Consider the following 19266-nt stretch of genomic DNA (forward strand, 5'->3'; position numbering starts at 1 on the left):
TTAATTTAATCTTAATTGAGGAACTAATAATTTACATTCCTGCTAAAAGCTAGCTTGCCTTTAGATGCTTCATAGTCATTTAAAGGATTGTTACTCTCTAGAAGCAATTGCTTTTTTTTGGTTCTTTTTGTTTAATTGCCATCCAAATGTGTCAGTACATTGTAATTTTAGAGATTATATATAACTATAACTAAGTCAAATGTCTTAAGTATACATCACTTTAATCCACATTCATTCTTCATAGCCTGCAGTTAACTAGTAGTTGATTAGTTAAACGTAAGGATCATGATAAAAAAAGACAGGAGAATAAAAATAAATTTCTTTGCACATATACAGTATTGCATGATGTGCCAACAATGCATTTTTCTGACAATTCATCTTAATAGTTGTCAAATAGCTTTAAAAACATCTATAACTAAACCCATTTTGTGTGTGTACATATATTGTTACTGCAATGACAAAATGCAGTAACTACATCTTTGGTCAAAGTTTTAGAAATATGTATTGTTAATGGAAAAAAGTCATTAGCTATTTGGTACAGACTGACAACAACAATGCTACTTCATTGTAATTTTTATTGTGCCTTTTGAAAAAATGATTTAAAAATTGAACGTTCAGGCACAGTTCGAGTTCAATCAATAAGCACCGTTGATGTCTGATAAATCAATAAATGTAATGAAACAAGAACATGAGCTACTTCAAACATTTTCCTTTCATGGCTTCATTATACTTTCCATATCACACATCGGTGCATGTCTTTATACTGTATATACAGTAGGCAACACCACTAACTCCATTTTTATGTCTGTACCGTCAGGTGATTAAGCCATAATGTTTAGATCAGCTATATTAAATACTCTCAATACATGCTTGGATGGAGCTATAATAGATTTAAATTGCCATAATGAGGAATAAATGTCCTCAAAATAACTCTGTGTCATTGTAGCTCAGGCAACTGCTGCACTCTGAGTCGTTTTTAATCACCATCAGGTGCTATCAACGGTGACCCTTGGCTCGGTCAGTAATGACCGGACAGTGACTGGGCCAGGCAGGGAGTCCGCCACCACCTGGGGTCCTCCTCCATCTTTTATGCATTTCAATGAGGCCAAGCCCATCCAGTATTAATGGCCACAGCGCCCCTGAGCCTGGATCACTCTCTGTCAGTCTGCTAGGCTCTGACCCCAGGCTGTCGGTGGTCTAGCAGGGGTACCTCCACCCTGACCATGGCTGCCCCGCGAAGCCTGACTCCACCCCGACTCTGATAAAGGCAATGTGCCACTTGCTAATGGCACCTTGACCGATTAGAGACACAGCAGCGCTCTCACAGGATCCTGCAAACACTTAAAATCTAAGCCATCAGCCATATTCACCATGACCTTTCTCCTCCAAAGTACTTTTCGGCAAGTCCATTATTTTCTCCTCAGGAAGAGTTCTGCCTCTAGCTTTGTAAATTCAGAGAGCAGCTGGAGGTGACACTTTGGAGATTGTGGCTGTTTGTATGCACAACTAACCCAAACCACAGCACACGTGGGCCTCATCATTATCACGGCATATAACACAGCATGGGCTGCTGCCAACATCTGGCTGGTCACATATCATGTACTTCCTTAAAGCATCATCGTGTGACTCACATCATTGCCCCAAACCACAGTCAAGTCAAGGAAGGACACACAAACTGGTGTGTATTTAGAACAATTTAGGATGGTTCTGTGTGTCATTTAAGCTGAAAACTCTTTTTTTGTAGCCTTTAAAATATTGTGTTTTTAAACCATTTTCATATCAATCTTTTCTTAGAATGTGTGGTTGCACAAACTACTTTAACAACTTTCAGCAATCTGATTCAACTACTGTTTTCATTACTATATTTTTGTTGTCATATAAGGGAGGTTTGTTTTTCAGTCATTTACCTCCAGAAAAGCTCAGTTAATATTACCACAGCACTGTATATAATATGCAGCCCCGTAGCTAATCAATAGGGGGTTAATGGTTCTTGGAACACCTCCTGCTGCACACCCACGCCCTTTGGTCTTGCATTCTGGGAAAATATCCATCACTGGCAGCATGTACTCTAGGTTTTTGTTATTTTTCTTAGCCAAGAGCAGAAGTATATCGCCAGTAGATGAACATTATTCTTACTGCTGGAGGAAATGCATGTTGTTGATGATTATTTGGAAACAGTGCAGACGCTGCTGAAATGAGGGACTAAATTCTAAATTGTATGCTGAATGGATTGCTTCCCGTCATTACACGTGTTTTGATCTAGCCGATTCATTCAAATGATTATGTAAAATAACATGTAAAGCACAAAGAAAAGCACTTTTAATAAGGGATCATGACTGTAATTGGAGACATACCATTTTTTTATTTATATTCAGCTGTTGAAAATTGCAGCAGAAATGCGAGCAAATCATTTCCACCTTTGACCTCTTTATTCTCGTTCTCCTCCCACTGCTCCACCCCCCTGTGGCCGACCAGCCTTTAACCCCCTCCACCACTTTTATTATTCCTGGCTAAAATCTGCCATCAATTAGTACGAGAGAAGGCCCAATCAATTCCTACTCATTTGCAAGTCCTCCCAGTTGAACACTTTCCATTATTACCAGTGTCATAATTAATGTGGAGGGGATTGAGAGGAGGGGGGAGGACTGAGAAGAAGAAGAAGTGGAAGGATGGAGCTGCTGGAGAGGAAGGGAAATGTGTGTCTGCGTGTGTTTGTGTATCAGTTATCGTGTATTTGCTCCCTGCCTTATCGCCTGCTGCTCATCCAGACGTTACTAATCATGCGTTTAGTCGGGCCATGCTTACATTGTACAGTAGGCTTTACAGTGAAGCAGTAAACCCTGAAATAGTCCAAGAGGCTTTGCATTTATCTCACATAAGGCACTCACCATGTCCACTGAATAAATTGTTGGACTGAAACAACTAAATTTCATGTATATTTTGCACTCTTGTGCAAGAGTAAGCTCAGATAACCTGTGGTGCTAACGCTCCTCTTAGCGGGGCACAATGTGACTATACGCTGCTTGGGGATATTAAACTATTTTACATAATGCTAGTTTTCTCATACAGTCCAGTAAGGAGCAGACAAGTTGTCCAACCCAAACGAGCATATGGGTCATTCATCACAGCCATCTGAAAATGACCGATACATGCGTCTCTGGAGCCTCTGCCAAAGTAGACAGGTAACAACAACTAATAACTAAGATAATATAAGATAAACTTAAATAACTTTATTGATCCTAAAAGAAATCTTGCGCCAGATGTTGCTCAGAAAAAAACTAAATAACATAAAATAAGAAATGCAGTCACTAAAAAAGTTGAAAAACAATAAGATACAAGTACGATACAATACTAAAGTAAAATAAGTAGTTAAAATAAGGCTAAAATAGAAAAATAAAAAGCAATGCTGGCGATTATACTAAGGTAATGACTACTAATGATGCTCCAGCTTTCTTGTCTCATCTAAGGTTACGCAAGAATCGCAAAAATTCTGCTGATCAGTATCACTGTCTGGTCATAAATCACCAATTTCCTAACTTACTGCATCCTTCCGTTACCATGGAGACTTTATGACACAAAATAGAATAGAATAGAATAGAATAGAATAGAATCAAATAGAATAGAATTCCTTTATTGTCTTTGTACAATGAAATAAGGCAGCAATCCATGTCAGTGTATTCAGAAAATCAGACAACATTTTAAAAAGTACAAACATAGAATAGAATAGAATAGAATAGAATAGAATAGAGTTTGTTGCCATTTGCACAGGTACACTGGAATTCTTGTATGTGACTCCGAGTCAAAAAAAAATTAGCAACAATTAAAAAAAAGCAAGAACCTTTAAATAAATCACAAAAAAGCACATTATCAGTGAAAAATATTAGCATAAATAGATAAATAATAAACACAACAATCAATAAAATACTTGTTTGCAAAGGTGAGGGTATTGCACATTTGTCCATTATAATGTGTGTGATGTGGCGATATTTTGATGTTATGCCGTGTTATAGTACCTCCCCTCTCCGATGTCCAGTACCACTTGTCTGATGGTGGCCGGGAAAAAGCTGTTATGAAAACGTGCTGTATGGGCTCTGATGCTCACTAGTCTGCTGTGTCTCAGGCCGTAGCCCGAGATCCGACACCGAAACAGGGCATGAGCTGAAAGAAGTTTGTCTTTTAAAATTAAATCCAGTAGAAAAATTCTACGTACAGTTGTAGCTCTGAAAACAGTGGGATAGCTTATTCGTAGGTGTATTAAGAATTATATAAACAGTATTGTAACCAATGTTGCACATTTGAATAGTGCTTTCCAACAGTAATCTACAATGCAAGCCACAAACAGACAGATTTGACCAGATAGACTATAATGAAATATAAGATTGCCCTAAGTTTGCCACAAATGAAAAAGTATCAAACTGCAAAAAGACCCCAAACAGATGAGAAATGATGAAGAATAAATGGAAAGTGACCACAACAGATGTGAGATCACCACAAAGACATGAAACCAGATCTAAGCAACATGAAACAAAGTGGCAAGAAAATGACACTCTTGCTTTGGTTTTGTCTCGCTCCTGTGACAGAATGTGTGCCCTGCGGTCCACTGTGTCAGAATCTGTGGATGTGAGCGGACTGTACGCAGCTGTGTGGAAGCATGTTTTATGAGCAGCAGGATGAAATGGCAGTGACTGGGAGGCAGCTGGTGGACCAGTGGTAATTACTGGGCAGCTCTGCCTCTCAGTCAGTGGTCCCCACACAGCAGTCTGTCTGCTCCTGGCCCTAATGAAAAGCCTTTTAACATCTGATTAGCTTTTAATGTCACTCTGCGGGCACGGGTTGCAGATATATGTTCATTTTTGATTGAGGAGCCAAGCGATCCAGGTGGAGATAATTGCACTGGAGGTCAATACTGTTTTCATAAGTGTGCGTTTGCATGTTTATGAGCACCGGTGTGTGCTTCCCTTTATTTCTGGTCTCCGTTTCAGCCCACAGAGGTGTCTGTTTGATGGATTGTGCAGATAAAGTATTTGATGACACAGGAGAGACCGGGGCTATTAGAAATTCATAGCAGATTATCCAGACAACTCCAATGATAATGGACATCAGGGACATAATGGCTGTCGTTGGCATTTTCCACCAGTTGCTGTGATATCTTTCTGCTTTATTTTAACAGGACTTCTACCCTGCACGTTCTCTCTTTTCTCTGCTGGCTTGAAAAAACAACAGTTGCTCAAAGCACCGCTAACAATCACATTGTTCAGTTTCTGCTTTGTGCCGGCAGCTTTCATCTGATCCCCTCGATCAAGTCACAGCGACAAGAGCTGCTTTGTACAAATGAGCTCTCATATTTGATCAATACGAGTTGCCTTTGAAGAAAGTCTTTTTCCATCCAAACAATTCGTGGAATTCTTATTCTGGTGATTTCATAGCTTTGCAGTTTTCTCAGTTTTTCACTGCTTGTCAAGAACATATTTACGAATATCAGTGAGCCACTGTGTTTTTCACACATGACAACATGTTTGAAAGATGATTTGCTGTGCTGAATGCCATGAAAGTGTAGAAGTATTCCTCATGAAGTGGTCAAAAGTTGTCCTTTTTGTTGTGTTTTGTGTGTCGCTAAAGTGCCTCATATGTGACTGTACAAGCTTGGCAGTTTGTCAAGGCTTGAAGGAAGTGAGTATTTGGTGGGATGTTGCTGTTATGGTTGGTTCTGTGGTGTGAATGGTAGAATTTCCTTAAAGCTGAACTTGCCTATTTCTACTTTGGTGTTGTTTTTGAAGTTTTGTGGCTTAGTGTCATATCACGCTTTTAAAAGCATTGGCCATTTTTCAAGCACAATTACATACCTTGAGTTGGCCATGTATTCGAATGCTATTGCTTGTGATGTTTTCAAAGCGTACCAATAATAAGAAACACACAAAAATATATTTATGTAATCTATAGTGATCAAAAAAAATGCTTTTTCATTTCTATTCATATATCTTTCTCTGTGTAGGTTGGTATATTTGTCCATTATATTGTCTTGTCTTGCACAGAGCCAACTGTAATTTCTCACAGAGCAACAAAACGAAATTAGTCAGCAGAGCAATCACAAATTCCATTCACATGCTCATTGTTGCTGCAAAAGCTGTTTGTGCAAAGCATGCACTTGTCCAGTATTTAGTGGGAGTTTTCCAAGTGAAGCTGTTCTGATTCGGGACAAACTCTAGCCTCCATCAACTTTTTAGCACCTATTTCCTGACAGCAGCTTCGTCTTTGTCCTGCTCTGGTTCTGCTTTAAAATGATTTGATGGCCACATGAATGGCAAAACATACAAACAAAGAACTAATTTCTCAACATCAGTACCCTCCAGTACATCTTCATTTACAGAATTATCATCAAATCACTCCAAAATCAAACAAAAAAAAATGCTGTTTTGCACTAAACCTGTAACCCAGGTGCTGCATTCTTACACTATTGTGCCAACAAGCTAATCAAAACACTACAATGCTTATTATTACTGAACTCTGCACAAGTAAGAACCAAGTTATGGTATACTAGAATTATGCTCTGACTAATGCGTGATGTCTGGCCCATGAGGTGGCCCTCAGCAGCCCGACAGCAGGATGTGGCAAACATCTCTGTGCACAAGACGACGGTAAACACTCATTAAATCCACCTCTGCCTGTGCACACAAACATCTGCTGTCTGCTACCGTGGAGAGCCAGTGGACCCCATCCAGCACCTACTGTACTCATCTCTCAGAGTAGGCACCGTGGCATGCCAGCTCTCTGCACACAATGCTTCACTGCCTGCCACGCCAGCCGCCCCTGCTACCAAAAACAAGGAGGTGTCTTCCTCTGGGTGCTGCTGTGTGATAGGGGATGAGCTGCTGTGTGCCCGCATAAGAGAGCGCATATGTTTAAATGCCCTGACAAAAGCGCTCGTGTAGCAGAAGACGAAGCCCGCGCAGACTTCCCAGCCTTGACATCACAGGCTTTGGGGAAGACAAGATTTCATTTTCGAGGATCCTCGTCCGATTCTGTGCAGCTGTGGCCTGCACAGGGCAAACAGAGGTGCTCTTCCGATGGAGCGGCTCATCATTTCTGTCAGCGCCCGAGAGATTACATCAACCTGGTGTGTGTGAAGTGTCTGCTGAGATGTGTGAGCTGCTTTATTCTTTGCACCTTGATTCAATTAGCGGATCCAGGAGGCCACGCTACAAAAAGCCATTTTATAAGACATCTTGCAAGAAGGCTGTTTTTTTTTAATAACAGTGGTGGCATTTTTACATGGGGGACACCTTAACGTGGTGTCAGGCTGTCAGGAGATGTAGTTGAAAGCTCCTTTTCGCTTTCTCACTCGGGCTCTTTCTCTTTGTGGCGACGTCGAAGCTGATGGTACTGATGTGGTGTCAGAAGTGGTGCCAACACACCACCAAGCCTCCGGGCTGCAGGCGGGTCTAATGAGCTCCCCTGAGTGGTTAGCGGGCTGATGGAGATGGTCCGTCCTCTCTCCTCCCCCTCACTCAGCAGGCCCGGCTGTAATTGGTGGGAGAAGAAAGAGAGACTTCAGAATTACAGGAGACAATGCTTTGGTCAAAAGTGAGCGAGAGAGGAAAAAAAAGAATCTATTTCTTCCTCATCTGAATGCGAGCCCCCCTTCACCCCAATTATAATTTCTGGCACAGGCTGGAGGATTACATCAGCCGGTATGTCCTAAGCCTGAGGAGAAGGACATGTGTGAAGTGAGAGGAGTCAGGAGTTCTCTGTGAAAGATGGAAGAACTTGATGTGCCAAATGGGTGCTGCTGCTTTTTCACCTAGTTCTGATCGCACCGTTGGCCCTGAATATCACAGTGCTCTTCATGCTGCTGAGCTTTAAAGGGCCTGAAGGCTGGAATAATGATGCCCCCTGCTGGTCAGTCAGCAGCACAGCCAGGAGAAGAAAAACCAAAGACATCAGCTATCTCCTGATGTTGGTTGTGTATTTCTTTATATTTCATATACTATATTTGTATTTATATAGCTTGTACTGTACGTATAGACCCCCTCTAGGATCAATACAGCATTACTGTATTGTCCTAGTCTTATCTTGTACACTGTATATTTATTGCCCTAGAGTAAAAGATCAGAAGAATGTGTAGAAATAAATTATTACTAGCAAGTACAAGCAAGAAGAAAAGAGAAACAATCTAATCCAATAAATGAACACTTGATTCTGCTGATCATCCAAATATATTAATTATTATTGTTATTATTATTTAGTTAATCAATTACATGCCCAAATCTCATTGCTGCCTGAGGACAAAATTGAAACATCAGCCCCTTTTTGCTGTCACTCTTATTTACTTGTATCCTTAGAAATGGATTTTAAAAGCATGAATAATGCATTTATGAGCTGAAATCCAGACATATTTTTGACATTTATGAACTTGCTTTGTATTTAATAACGAACTGTGTGGATTTTCTACAAAAAAAAGTTCAATTGTTTGTCTAAAAATGCAAATATTTTAAGTTGTACTGCTGGACATAATGTGTCTCCAAATCGACTAAAATGTCCATTCTCAGCGTATTTGTCCTTAGACTTAAAGTGACCACGTTTCTCTTGTGGAAACAGGACCAAACAAGCCACAAACTATCAGAGATCATTTCATTCTCATGCATACTGAACTCGGACTTAAGTTGAGGACAGAGAAACGTTCCACCAAGTGAAGACACAATAAACTGAACATAACTTTGAGTGGTTTTAGGTTGGCCTGTTAATTGGAGGAAGCCTTAAAAATGAATTAGTAGAACTTTGCTGGGATGAACTTGAGACTTTGTTATGCTTGAGTCCAGCTTGTTTGGAAGATGCTGTCAGAATTTGATATATAATGGAAATTTTGAAGTCAGAGTTTGACTTAATTTTCTCACTTCTCAGTAGATTGTGTTTTAGTACAAAACACTGTGTTGCCATTTTCACAAACACTACATTGAATTTAACTGTTACCACAGAGCAAATCTGGTCAGTCCGATCAGCTTAAAACACTCAGTCTGTTACAGTCTGTCATTTCTCAAAGCTGCACCTCTGTTATGTAACTCCTCCATCTGTCTAGGACTAATTATAACCCCCCTCTGTGCTGTTTTGACATTTTGTTGCTGTTCTTATAGATGCACAGTCTTGAGTTGTTTGTAAAATGCAGTTTTAAGAGTAGCATAGATCGTCAGCACGATGAATTCTGAAGGTCTTCAACCAGGCACAGAATTTCAGAACTAAATACCTTTTATCCATATAAATTAGTACTGTAGGACTGCAACTAACAGTCACTTCTTATTTTGCCTGCGTGCTATTTGCTTTCGGTTCTATTAGGACTAATTTCCCAGATCCTGAGATGGTGCATTCGAATTTCTTGCAACATTTCAAAACTCACAAAATACTTTCTAGTAAATTAACTAATGAATTGTTCATCTTTTTTCTCAGTCTTTTCTCCTATGCATGATAGTGCATGATAACAAAACTGGTCTAAAATTAATGGAAGTCAACCTTCTTACTTTTTTTGCATTGAGAACGAAGAAGGAAAATGAAACAAAAACATTATAAGAAAATGAAATCTTTCTCTCCAATTCTTCTGTATTATTATCAGACTAACTTTGAATATTAGACTTAGTGTCCATCCCTGCCACAGAGCTCTCTCACCTCTATCTGAATCACTGTGTGTCATTGCGACACAACTTAAACGCTCACACCTCTAATCTTTTCCCTCTACAACCAAAGTTTTACAGAGTACAGCTTTTGCAGTGCAAAAGAGGTGACTGGGAGCGCCTTCCTTCCACACAGAGAATTATTTACCACAGTCTGATATATTGATTACCTGTTTTGAGGTGTCACGCGGGCGTGTCATTTATCTGAGGCTGACGCGAATCCACCGCTGGGAGGATCATTCAGCTGGAACCGTTTGCCAAACAGGAGCACTGATGATGGCTATTCAGAGAGGAATACATGTCGTTGGTAATGAGGAAAACTGAGCATTTTACTTGAAGGATTTATTTTTTTTTGTATCTTCAATAAAGTAAGAAAAACAGGAAAGCAGGATGTTTTGGAAATTCCTTTCTGGTGAATACTGATAACCACCAACCTTAAAAGTAGGCAGGAACTTAAAGAAATGGCACCTCTTTTATTTGCAGTCTTTTCAAGCTAAAGGTTAAGATATGTAGTGCCGTGAAAAAGTATTTGCCCCCCTACAGAAATCTTCTATTTTTGCATATTTGTCAAATGTAAATGTTTCAGATCATCAAACTAATTTTAATATAAGAAAACACAAAATCCAATTTTTAGATGATGATTTCATTTATTGAAGAAAAAATGCTGTCCAGCCCATCTTGCCCTATGTGAAAAAGTAATTGCCCCCTTAGCTACCAATCTACTAAATTCATTGGGTTCTGCAACCTGACAAAGACTCAAAGCCCACAAGCAAGTCCACCTCTAAGTGACCCAAAAAGCACTAAATTAAAGTTTTGTAGTGGCTGAGTCAAAGCCCAGACTTCAATCCAATTGAGATGCTGTGGCATGACCTTATAAAAAGGCATTTCAAGCTTGTAACCCATCTAATGTGACCAAATTAAAACCTTTCTACAGAGAAGAGTGGGCCAGGACTGATCACACACTGCAGTTGTTGCTCCCAAGGGCAGAAAACCAGTTATTAGGTTTAGGGAGGCAATTGCTTTTTCACAGGGGTGATACAGGTTTTCAATAAATCTTTGATAAATCATGATATAAAAACTATATTTTGTGTTGTGTGGGTTATCTCGGTCTAATAGTCAATACATTTAAGTATTAGTTTGATGATCTGAAACATTTAAATGTGAGGAAAAAAAGCAAAAATAGAAGATTTCTGTGCTACTTTTTCACACCGATGTAGGTGCAAAAGTTCCAAGTTGCTCCCCTCCGGTGCTCAGGTCAGGTGTGTTGTTTGTTTGTGTCTGTCTGCGCTGCTTCAACACCTCCACGCTCTGCTTTGTGTTGCAACGTATGAGACGGCGCCGCTGATCCCAGTGATGTCACAAGCTGTCCTGCTTTCAGAGGCTTATGGAGAAAAGGGGACAAGCTGCTTCATCCTCATTAGCATCATTACATTATGACGTGGCCTCCAGCTATTGTTGTCTTCCTCCGTCTCCAGCCCTCCCTTCCTCTGCCTCCCTTGTTTTTCTGTCCTTCCATTCCCATGACTTAGCACCAGTCAAAGCCAGACAATTTTTTTTGGTTGATTTTAGTGACAGGAGAGGAGAGACGAGGTGATGCAAAAAAATAGTCGAGGAAATGTCAGAGCTTCTCGCTGTAACTTTGTCCCGCTGGAAATGGTGCAAGCATGAAAACTAGCTTTTGACTTCTCTTGAGCAAGGTGTTTAACCCCGATCAATACAGTGAGGCAGCAGTGGATAGTTGCCGAAAGCGTTTTCCTGACAAATGCATGTTTTTAAAAAAAAAATAGCAGAGAGCTGTTATCATCAGCAGGCAGCTGTTCACGCTTCAGAAGATCTGCTTTGATTTCATTTACTGTCTGAATATTTGTCTCTCTTTAAAACACAGACCGTTGTTTTAGATAGTGAACTGGTTGCTGCATGTGACACTATGTTCCCTGCTGTTTAATTAACTGCCAAATGCACAGTTATGATCAAATATTGTCACCCTACAAAGGCGAAATACTGTAACTTCATATCTGGTTGAATCCATAATCTGCCTTTATAATATCTTTCTTTGCTATAGCAATTATTATATCATCAAGTGTTTTATCACTGCGAGATCTTATTTGTTACAAAAGCAAACATTTTGTAAGAGAAACAGCACAGAAATTCATACTATCTAGAAAACCGAAGTATAACCCAAACTATAAACTCTGGTTTCTTAAGGCTAAATTGTGGGACTTTTTCTTGTTTCTGGGAACTGAAAAAAAAAATCTGTTTTGATGCTAAGAAATATTGCGTTTTAAACATAAATCATAATGTTAAGGGGAAAAATGTAGTGCTTGATAAAATAGTCTTGCTAAATGCTAACAAGCATAGCTTGCAGAATAGAAGCACCTTTTTTTTTCTTTTTATAGCTGAACAAATTCCATAGCTGAACATTATTTTCTTAAAAAAAAAAGGCTTCAAACAAAATGTTATACCTTATTATATCTGCCACAAAGTTAAACTAAGAACCTTCAAAATTCAAAGCCTTTTTTACTGTAATGCCTTGTTTCTGTAGCACAGCATAAAAGATATATGTGTGTTGCTACAGGAACTTCAAGTCAAAGAAAATAAGTCATATTACAAGCTTAGTCTTGTAGTCCACAAATTTCCGCAATGTGAAGAAAAAAAAACATCATTATCGTGGCTTGCCGCCCCCTCGCTTCCCGGCATCCATGTATGTCGACATCCTGTCTTCTTTTATCCTGAGTACTTCTTTTCTTAGCATGTCTTTGCTGCATGCACCTTGCACAACGCCTGGCATAGAGTTTGAAAGATGTGCATATTCTCCAAGCAGAGATTGTCTAACAAAGAGATGCTATTAAGTTCCATCATGGGAAATGAAGGATTAAATGTTTGTGGATCCCATTACTGCCTGCCTATTATGCGTTCCCTTATTTTCTGTCAGATACTTGAATATATATAATGTTCAGTATCAGATGTGGCCAGAGTGTCAAATAATGAGGTAAATGTAAGCATAAGTGATCCCTGTGAGATAAAAACTCAGGTCTTTTCTACTTTTATGCTGAACAGATGTGAGCTAGTCATGGGTTTCTTTGTATGATCGTCTGCTCCAGGCACAGCCTGTTCACAAATTTAAATTCTGGTGGTTTTGGTCAATAAATTTACGCATTCTTGTTGTGTTTATGCTGTCCACATGTACAGATGGATCTGAGAAACTGCCATTTCCAATCACAGACCAAAAATTATGATGATGAATATACAGTTTGGTTTTGGAACGCCAGCAAGAGGATTAGGTGGTGCTCACAACCAAAGGCTTCGTCACAGCCGGCCAATCAGAAGAGAGTGGACGTTTACGGAGGGAAGTCCTAAAGAGCCTAGAAACAAATAGGTTTGTTTCAGACAGGATGAACTGAGGGTCAACATAGGGGCCAGTATAGGATAAATAAGATTTTTTTGAGCTGTGAATTACTCAAAGCTACTTTAGCAGAGGCCCAGCATTAAAAAATAAACAGCCTGAAATGAGCATAGCAGGTCTAAATCAGAAAACCTTGGTTTTGCCCACTTTTTCGCCTCAAACCCCCAACTTCATGAAAATGCACTGCTCATCAGTCTTACATTAGCTCATACTTATTAGTGCCTTTAAGATGTGCTTAAAACAAGTCCACACTTCATTATGAAATTTTTTTCATCCACAAGTCAAATTACACACACTGGCCACTTTATTAGGTTCGACTGATGAAATCTAAAGCAATCTAATACAACAGCTCTGCCATAAAATCTATTTTTATGAAGCTTCTGTATTTTCCTATTTGTTGACGCTGTCATAAAGGTGAGAATTCTAATTTATATTTAGTATCGAGGCTGTAGTGTATGGTGGGTGTGCACTGTACTGCAATATATTCAAAAGTGTCGTTAACATTTTGTCCTCTGCATTCACATAAATGAGCAGAGCAATATATTAGGAACACTTTAAAATGTAATGCAGTCCATTATACTACTACCATCCACTATGACTTCAGCAATAAACATGAAGTGGAGTAAATGTGAAGCTTCTCAACAGTAGAATTTATGGCAGAGCCGTCGTGTTCAATTGCATTGGATTTCACAGGTGTATTTAATAAAGTTGTTGGTATTTACACAACCGTTCAAAAGTTTGGGGTCACCCAGACAATTTTATGTTTTCCATGAAAACTCACAGCAATTCATCTTCTAACATAATTGCACAAAGGTTTCTAATCATCAGTTAGCCTTTCAACACCATTAACTAACACAATGTAGCATTAGAACACAGGAGTGATGGTTGCTGGAAATGTTCCTCTGTACCCCTATGGAGATATTCCATTAAACATCAGCCCTTTCCAGCTAGAATAGTCATTTACCACATTAACAATGTCTAGACTGTATTTCTGATTAATGTAATGTTATTGTCGTTGAAAAAAAATGCTTTTCTTAAAAAGTAAGGACCTCAAACTTTTGAACGGTAGTGTATGGCTATCATGTATGATGATGATTAACAAATCTTTGGGTCTTTCAAATCTCATTTTACTGACTTCCATCTTGAAAACTGGTTTTACCTTGGAGACAAATTGGAAAAAATGCAAAATAAAATGTGATGTCACTTGACACTTAAGTAATCTGCTTTATTTTAAGGTGTTGGCAACATGTTGAACATACTGGTAGCTATTTTGAGCCTCAACACAGGTGTAAAGAGCTAAAGCGGATATTTTTTTGCTCCAAGGAGGCAGCGAAAGCTTTAACCACAGCAATGTTTTCATTGCCAACTCTGAACTTGAGCTAAATGGGGACACCACCTGTCAGAAGGAGCCATTAGTGGGAAATCCCATTACCAGTAATCCTATAGGCCCAGTGGTAAGAGCACAGCAGCTAGTCCCCACTCTCGCCCTCCGTCTCCGTTTGTTCCTCCTGGCATCACCAACAGCCGTGATTTTGCATCAGTCGTCGTGGCAACAGGCGGCTCACGAGTGCCAGCGTTCGAAAGGGGCACGACCCCTGGCAGACTTCCTCCCAGGTGGATAGAGAGGCTCGCTCAGGATATTAATGCCGCTCCATGCCAGCTGCAGTTTACACTCACAACAGTAAGACTTATCCTCTACGGTTACTGCTTTGCTTTACAAAGAATGCTATTCTCTGTGCGCCTGTTGCTTTGACTTCCCTGTATTGTCAGGACCTGGGGTGTTTGCTTAATGATGACTTGTTTTTCAGCCAGCAGGTTACAGCAAACAAGTAGAATTCAGTATCAGTATATCTTCAGTACTTATTTGATGATGGAAAGGGCGTGTCTTTATCCCTTAGTACTGAAAATAGTCAAGTTTCCAAAATTGCCACTAAATATTGGGTCAGATTTAGTCATTTGCATCTTCATTCCTAAACTTCAGGTTAATTTATGCAACCGTCTTGTGTGACTGATCAAATTAAACTGGATGGTTGTTAGCTAAAAGTTTTCTCAAATAGAAAAGTCCACAGCCATGTCATGCTCTTTGAGGCTACATTTAAGCAAAGGAGTGATTAAAGCTTGATGCATTACGTTACAGTGTCGATGCTAACGTGCTCTTATCAGGTATAATTGTCTTGTTCAGCATGCAAGTTTAGCTTGTTAGCATGCTGTCATTGACTAATTTTCACTATCCACACAATGCAGTTGCTGGTGATGGGAATGGAAGTAGTTTTTGGTAGAATTTGGTTAATTTTGACTTCATTTAAAACCAGTAATCTTTCCAGTGACCGTGACACATCTCAAGATATCTATGGGAAAGGTCACGGATCATATTCAGTACTTTTAGTTTTCTTATATCGCACTGGCTAGAAGGTCCTGGGTTCTAGTCTCCTTTCTGTGTGGAGTTTGCATGGTCTCCCTCTTCCTGTATGGGTTTTCGTCAGGTGATTTGGCTTCCTCCCAGAATCCAAAGACGTGACAGGTCAATTTGTGTTTCCAAACTGTCCATTGGTATGAGTGTGCACAGTTGTTTGGCTCTCTTTGTTGGCCCTGTGATGGACTAGTGATCTCTCCAGGATTTATCCTCCAGCACATACGTAACCCTCCATAGCATACAGCAGTGGATAGAAAATAGTCAGTGTTAAATATCTGCAAAATTCAGACCAAGGCGATCAACTGATCAGTCCTCTGACATTAAAAGGCTACATTGGCAAGTCTAATAAGTTTTTGTAGTAGAACATGTCCATGTCTCATGAGGTATCAACTTTCTGTTATTGGTCACCAAATCTCAGGTAATCTGTAGTCCTTTCAGAAATGTCTAATGAAAGCCATTCTTTTTGTAAATAGCAGCAGCCTAAGTTCAGTTGAGACCACACATGTTATGAAACTCAATAGTGTCCGTCTTGTGTAAGAAAATCTGCCAACAGGACTTTTGGAGAAAGAAAAGAAGCTGAAGGTAAATCCTTACTTGAAAGTGCAACTTATTTTTGACTTTGACTTGATAGATTCTTCAGTTCTAGGCTCTGATTCCCCACTACTAATGGCAGTTTGGACACTTTCAGTCTGAAATGGAGTATTCTGAATAAACTGAAACCTTATTCCACTACAAAATGCTGGATAAAGTCAAGGTGGATGGTTGGGTCTAAGAAGTGTCTGACTCTGACATCAAACATCTCCCACCACTGCTAAGTGTTAGGTGATCCAGTTTAACTGAACCAGATGGTTTTGATTGTTATCATCTAACAGCAGTCAAAGGCAAAGGAAGAACCCATTAAATAAACATTTTTTGAAGAAATATCCAGATATTTATGATGGATTTGACTGATTACAGATGGATTTGGCTGGTTACAGATTTGCACCTCATAGAGGAGTGAGCTCGTGGTCTTGGTAGATGTGTGTGATTCATGAGTCCCTCTTTAGTTTAAATTGTACTTTTGCCAGTTCAGAGTTGTTGAACTGTTTCATGGACACTGATTAGCCAAAATAATAGGACCACCCCTGCCAAATGTGTTATTGGTCCCTTGCGTGTCACCAAAACATTTCTGATCCACCAAGACAGGGATTCTCAAAGACCTCTGAAGGTTGCTTCATGGTATCAAGCACCAAGACATTAACAGCATATCCTTTAATTCCTGGAAGGTGCTAGTTGGAGTTGGATTAGACTTCTTCCAGCGCTTCTCCTAACACCTTGTTGCCGATTACTTCCATTGGACCACTGTCAGAAGGTGCTCACCACCACTGATGCATCCAACATGCTTTCCAACACGCCATCTGGAAATAACAACTTGACCCTTGCCAAAGTCACTCAGGTCTTTGCACCTGCCAGTTCCCTCATTCAAAACACTATGAGAACTGACCATTAATTACTATTTCATATATCCCAGACACTGACATGCACAACTGTTATGAGATACTCAATGTCATTCGATGTATTCACCTTTGACTGGTCATAACGCTTTGACTTATTGGTGAATATGCACGTTTAACATTTGCTAAATCTGGCTTGTCTATATTCCTCTGAGCAAAGTATAAAAAAAGTAAAAACTGTATTATATTGGCATATAAATAAAAGCAGCACCACCACTGTTATCACTTAAATCTTTATGATGTGGAACTCGTTTTATTCAGTAAATGATAGAATAAGTAGAATGGTAGAATCGATCATGTTATTCCGTGATATGAGAAAAGCAGAAATCTTTTCTCAGGAGGGATGATTGATTTTTGTTGCAGATATAATTTACCTTTTTTTTTTCCACTTCACCACCAAAGTCTGCACATGCCTGCTGCAATCAAACTCAAAGCAGCTCATCTGATTAATTACCACCTTCACACAGGGAGGAAGAAGAAAAAAAGGCAGCTTGGGAAGTGACTGAGTTAAAAACCACATTCTCAGGTGTCAGCGCTGTGTCTCTCTCTGTGACTGGATGCAGAGACAAACCTTGACCTTGCAGCGCTGCCAGCAAGCGGCAAGGACTCGGCGGGCTGCATTCAGGCTGGACACACAACTCCGCTGGGAGAGGAAGGGAGGGAGGGGGGAGGTTAAAGAGAGAGAGACAGAGAGAGAGAGAGGAGGGAGGGGCCGAGAGAGACGAGTGACAGAGAGGTTGGGGGGGAGTACAGGAGGCGAGGGCCCGAGTCGTCTCTCTCTGAAGCTGGAGGTGAATGTGTAAGGATGGTCCCTCGCTTTCATCCTGCCAGAGTCGACCGAGTGCCGGGCTGCTCGCTGTCTCTCTCTGCCGGTAGGGCTGCCGCTTTAACCGCTTCTGTTGTTTGTCATTTTCTCCTGTCATCTTCGGCATCCTGTTGTGTTTGGAGTCACTTTTCTTTTGGCATGTGTGTTGAGGTGAGGATAGAAGAAGAGTGGTTGTCGGGTGCGTACTCTCTTGTTGTTTACACCGGCTGCCCGGGCAGGTGTCTGGCAGAGACGACTGCAGCAGCTGCACTGGCTTTACCCCCCACCACCACCCCAACCTCCCTCCTTCTACCCTCACACCCCCCCCCCCCATGCACAACCTCACTCTTCCCGTCTCTCCTCCTGTAGTCTGATGTCATGGCAGCTGATGTTTGCGCCGGAGGACGCTCGCTGCTCGCTGCAAACTAGAGCTGAAGGGACGTTTCAACTTCTCAGACAGTGCCGGGACTGTTGTTGTTGTTGTCCCCTCCATCTCTGCTCCCTCCTCCTCCCCTCCCCTCTCCCTCCTTCATGCAGAGGCTGTTGTGTCCTCCGAGCAGCTTTGCAAACCAGGGGTGGGCATTTACTGTTTGTTTTTTCTCTCTCTTTTTGTGTCTTTAACTCTGCCGCATCCTGGTCCCTCTTTTTGCTGAGCGCAGGGCGGCTGTGTGATGAATCCCTATTGATCCTTTAAACAGACCCAGGAATAGTTCATTACATCAGGCTGCTCTCTGCTGACCTAGACAGCATTCAGCTGGCAAAGTGAACAGGCTCTTGTGCCATACAGCAAATGAGATGGAGGGTCACCAGCAGTCCCTCCTCTGCCTCATAGCGTTTCTCTTCATCGTGCATATCTTAATACAGCGTAATAGGTTTTAGCAAAGCTCACATTAATTCATCAATAATGAGTTTGGGGCTCCGGCCTGCGGCACAGGATTATGTGTGACTTGTGTGATCTTGGTGGATATAATTCCATCTCTGAGGCCAGATCTGTTTTTCGGTTCTTGGTTGATATCCTCAGGGGCAGGATTTTCAGGTTGGGTAGATTATGCAGCCTTAAGCTGCCTGGTATCAGATAATTCTACAATGCTGAAATCCTCTGTGGTTATGAATTAAAATAGGCGGCTGAGCTCTGCTGTTGTTTCATGCTCACAAGAATCTATGTAAATTTATCTTTTTAAAGAGTGTACATTGAGCATATGACAGCTGCCACCACAGAGGAAATTTGTTTCCTTGTCCAACATTTATGAAAACATTTCCTGCCTGCTTTGAATCTGGAAGTCGGCTGCAAAACAAAACTGATGCCATAAGTGTTCAAAGAGGATAACACATCCAAATCACTGCTGGAGGAGCCTTTTCCGCTAGTGAAGTGCGCTGAAGCATTTAGGCCGTTTTTAATGCAAAATACATCAGCATGTGTTAAATAAATCATGGGCCTATCAGAGGAGTTTTCAGGGGGACGATTCAAAGCAGGCGAGAGGGAGCCAGGAAGC

At 40.6% G+C, this 19266-nt stretch overlaps 1 protein-coding gene across 7 annotated transcripts in view; it reads left to right on the forward strand.

Annotated features, from left to right (window-relative positions):
- iqsec1b (IQ motif and Sec7 domain ArfGEF 1b) overlaps window positions 1-19266 on the forward strand; it is a 222139-nt gene that overhangs the window by 157648 nt on the left and 45225 nt on the right. Inside the window, exon 1 of one of the 7 annotated variants that reach the window (XM_035951861.2) lies at window positions 14580-14743. The exons of 5 other annotated variants lie outside the window; for them this stretch is intronic. In XM_035951861.2, the coding sequence (XP_035807754.1) occupies window positions 14706-14743 (38 nt within the window). In that variant the 5' untranslated portion in view covers window positions 14580-14705. Of the gene's footprint in view, window positions 1-14579; window positions 14744-17703; window positions 17841-19266 lie in introns of those variants that run through there. One more of the 7 variants, XM_035951859.2, reaches the window with a different exon arrangement.

The sequence above is a fragment of the Amphiprion ocellaris genome, chromosome 5 (assembly GCF_022539595.1).
Source record: "Amphiprion ocellaris isolate individual 3 ecotype Okinawa chromosome 5, ASM2253959v1, whole genome shotgun sequence".
In the NCBI taxonomy this organism is placed as follows: domain Eukaryota; kingdom Metazoa; phylum Chordata; class Actinopteri; family Pomacentridae; genus Amphiprion; species Amphiprion ocellaris.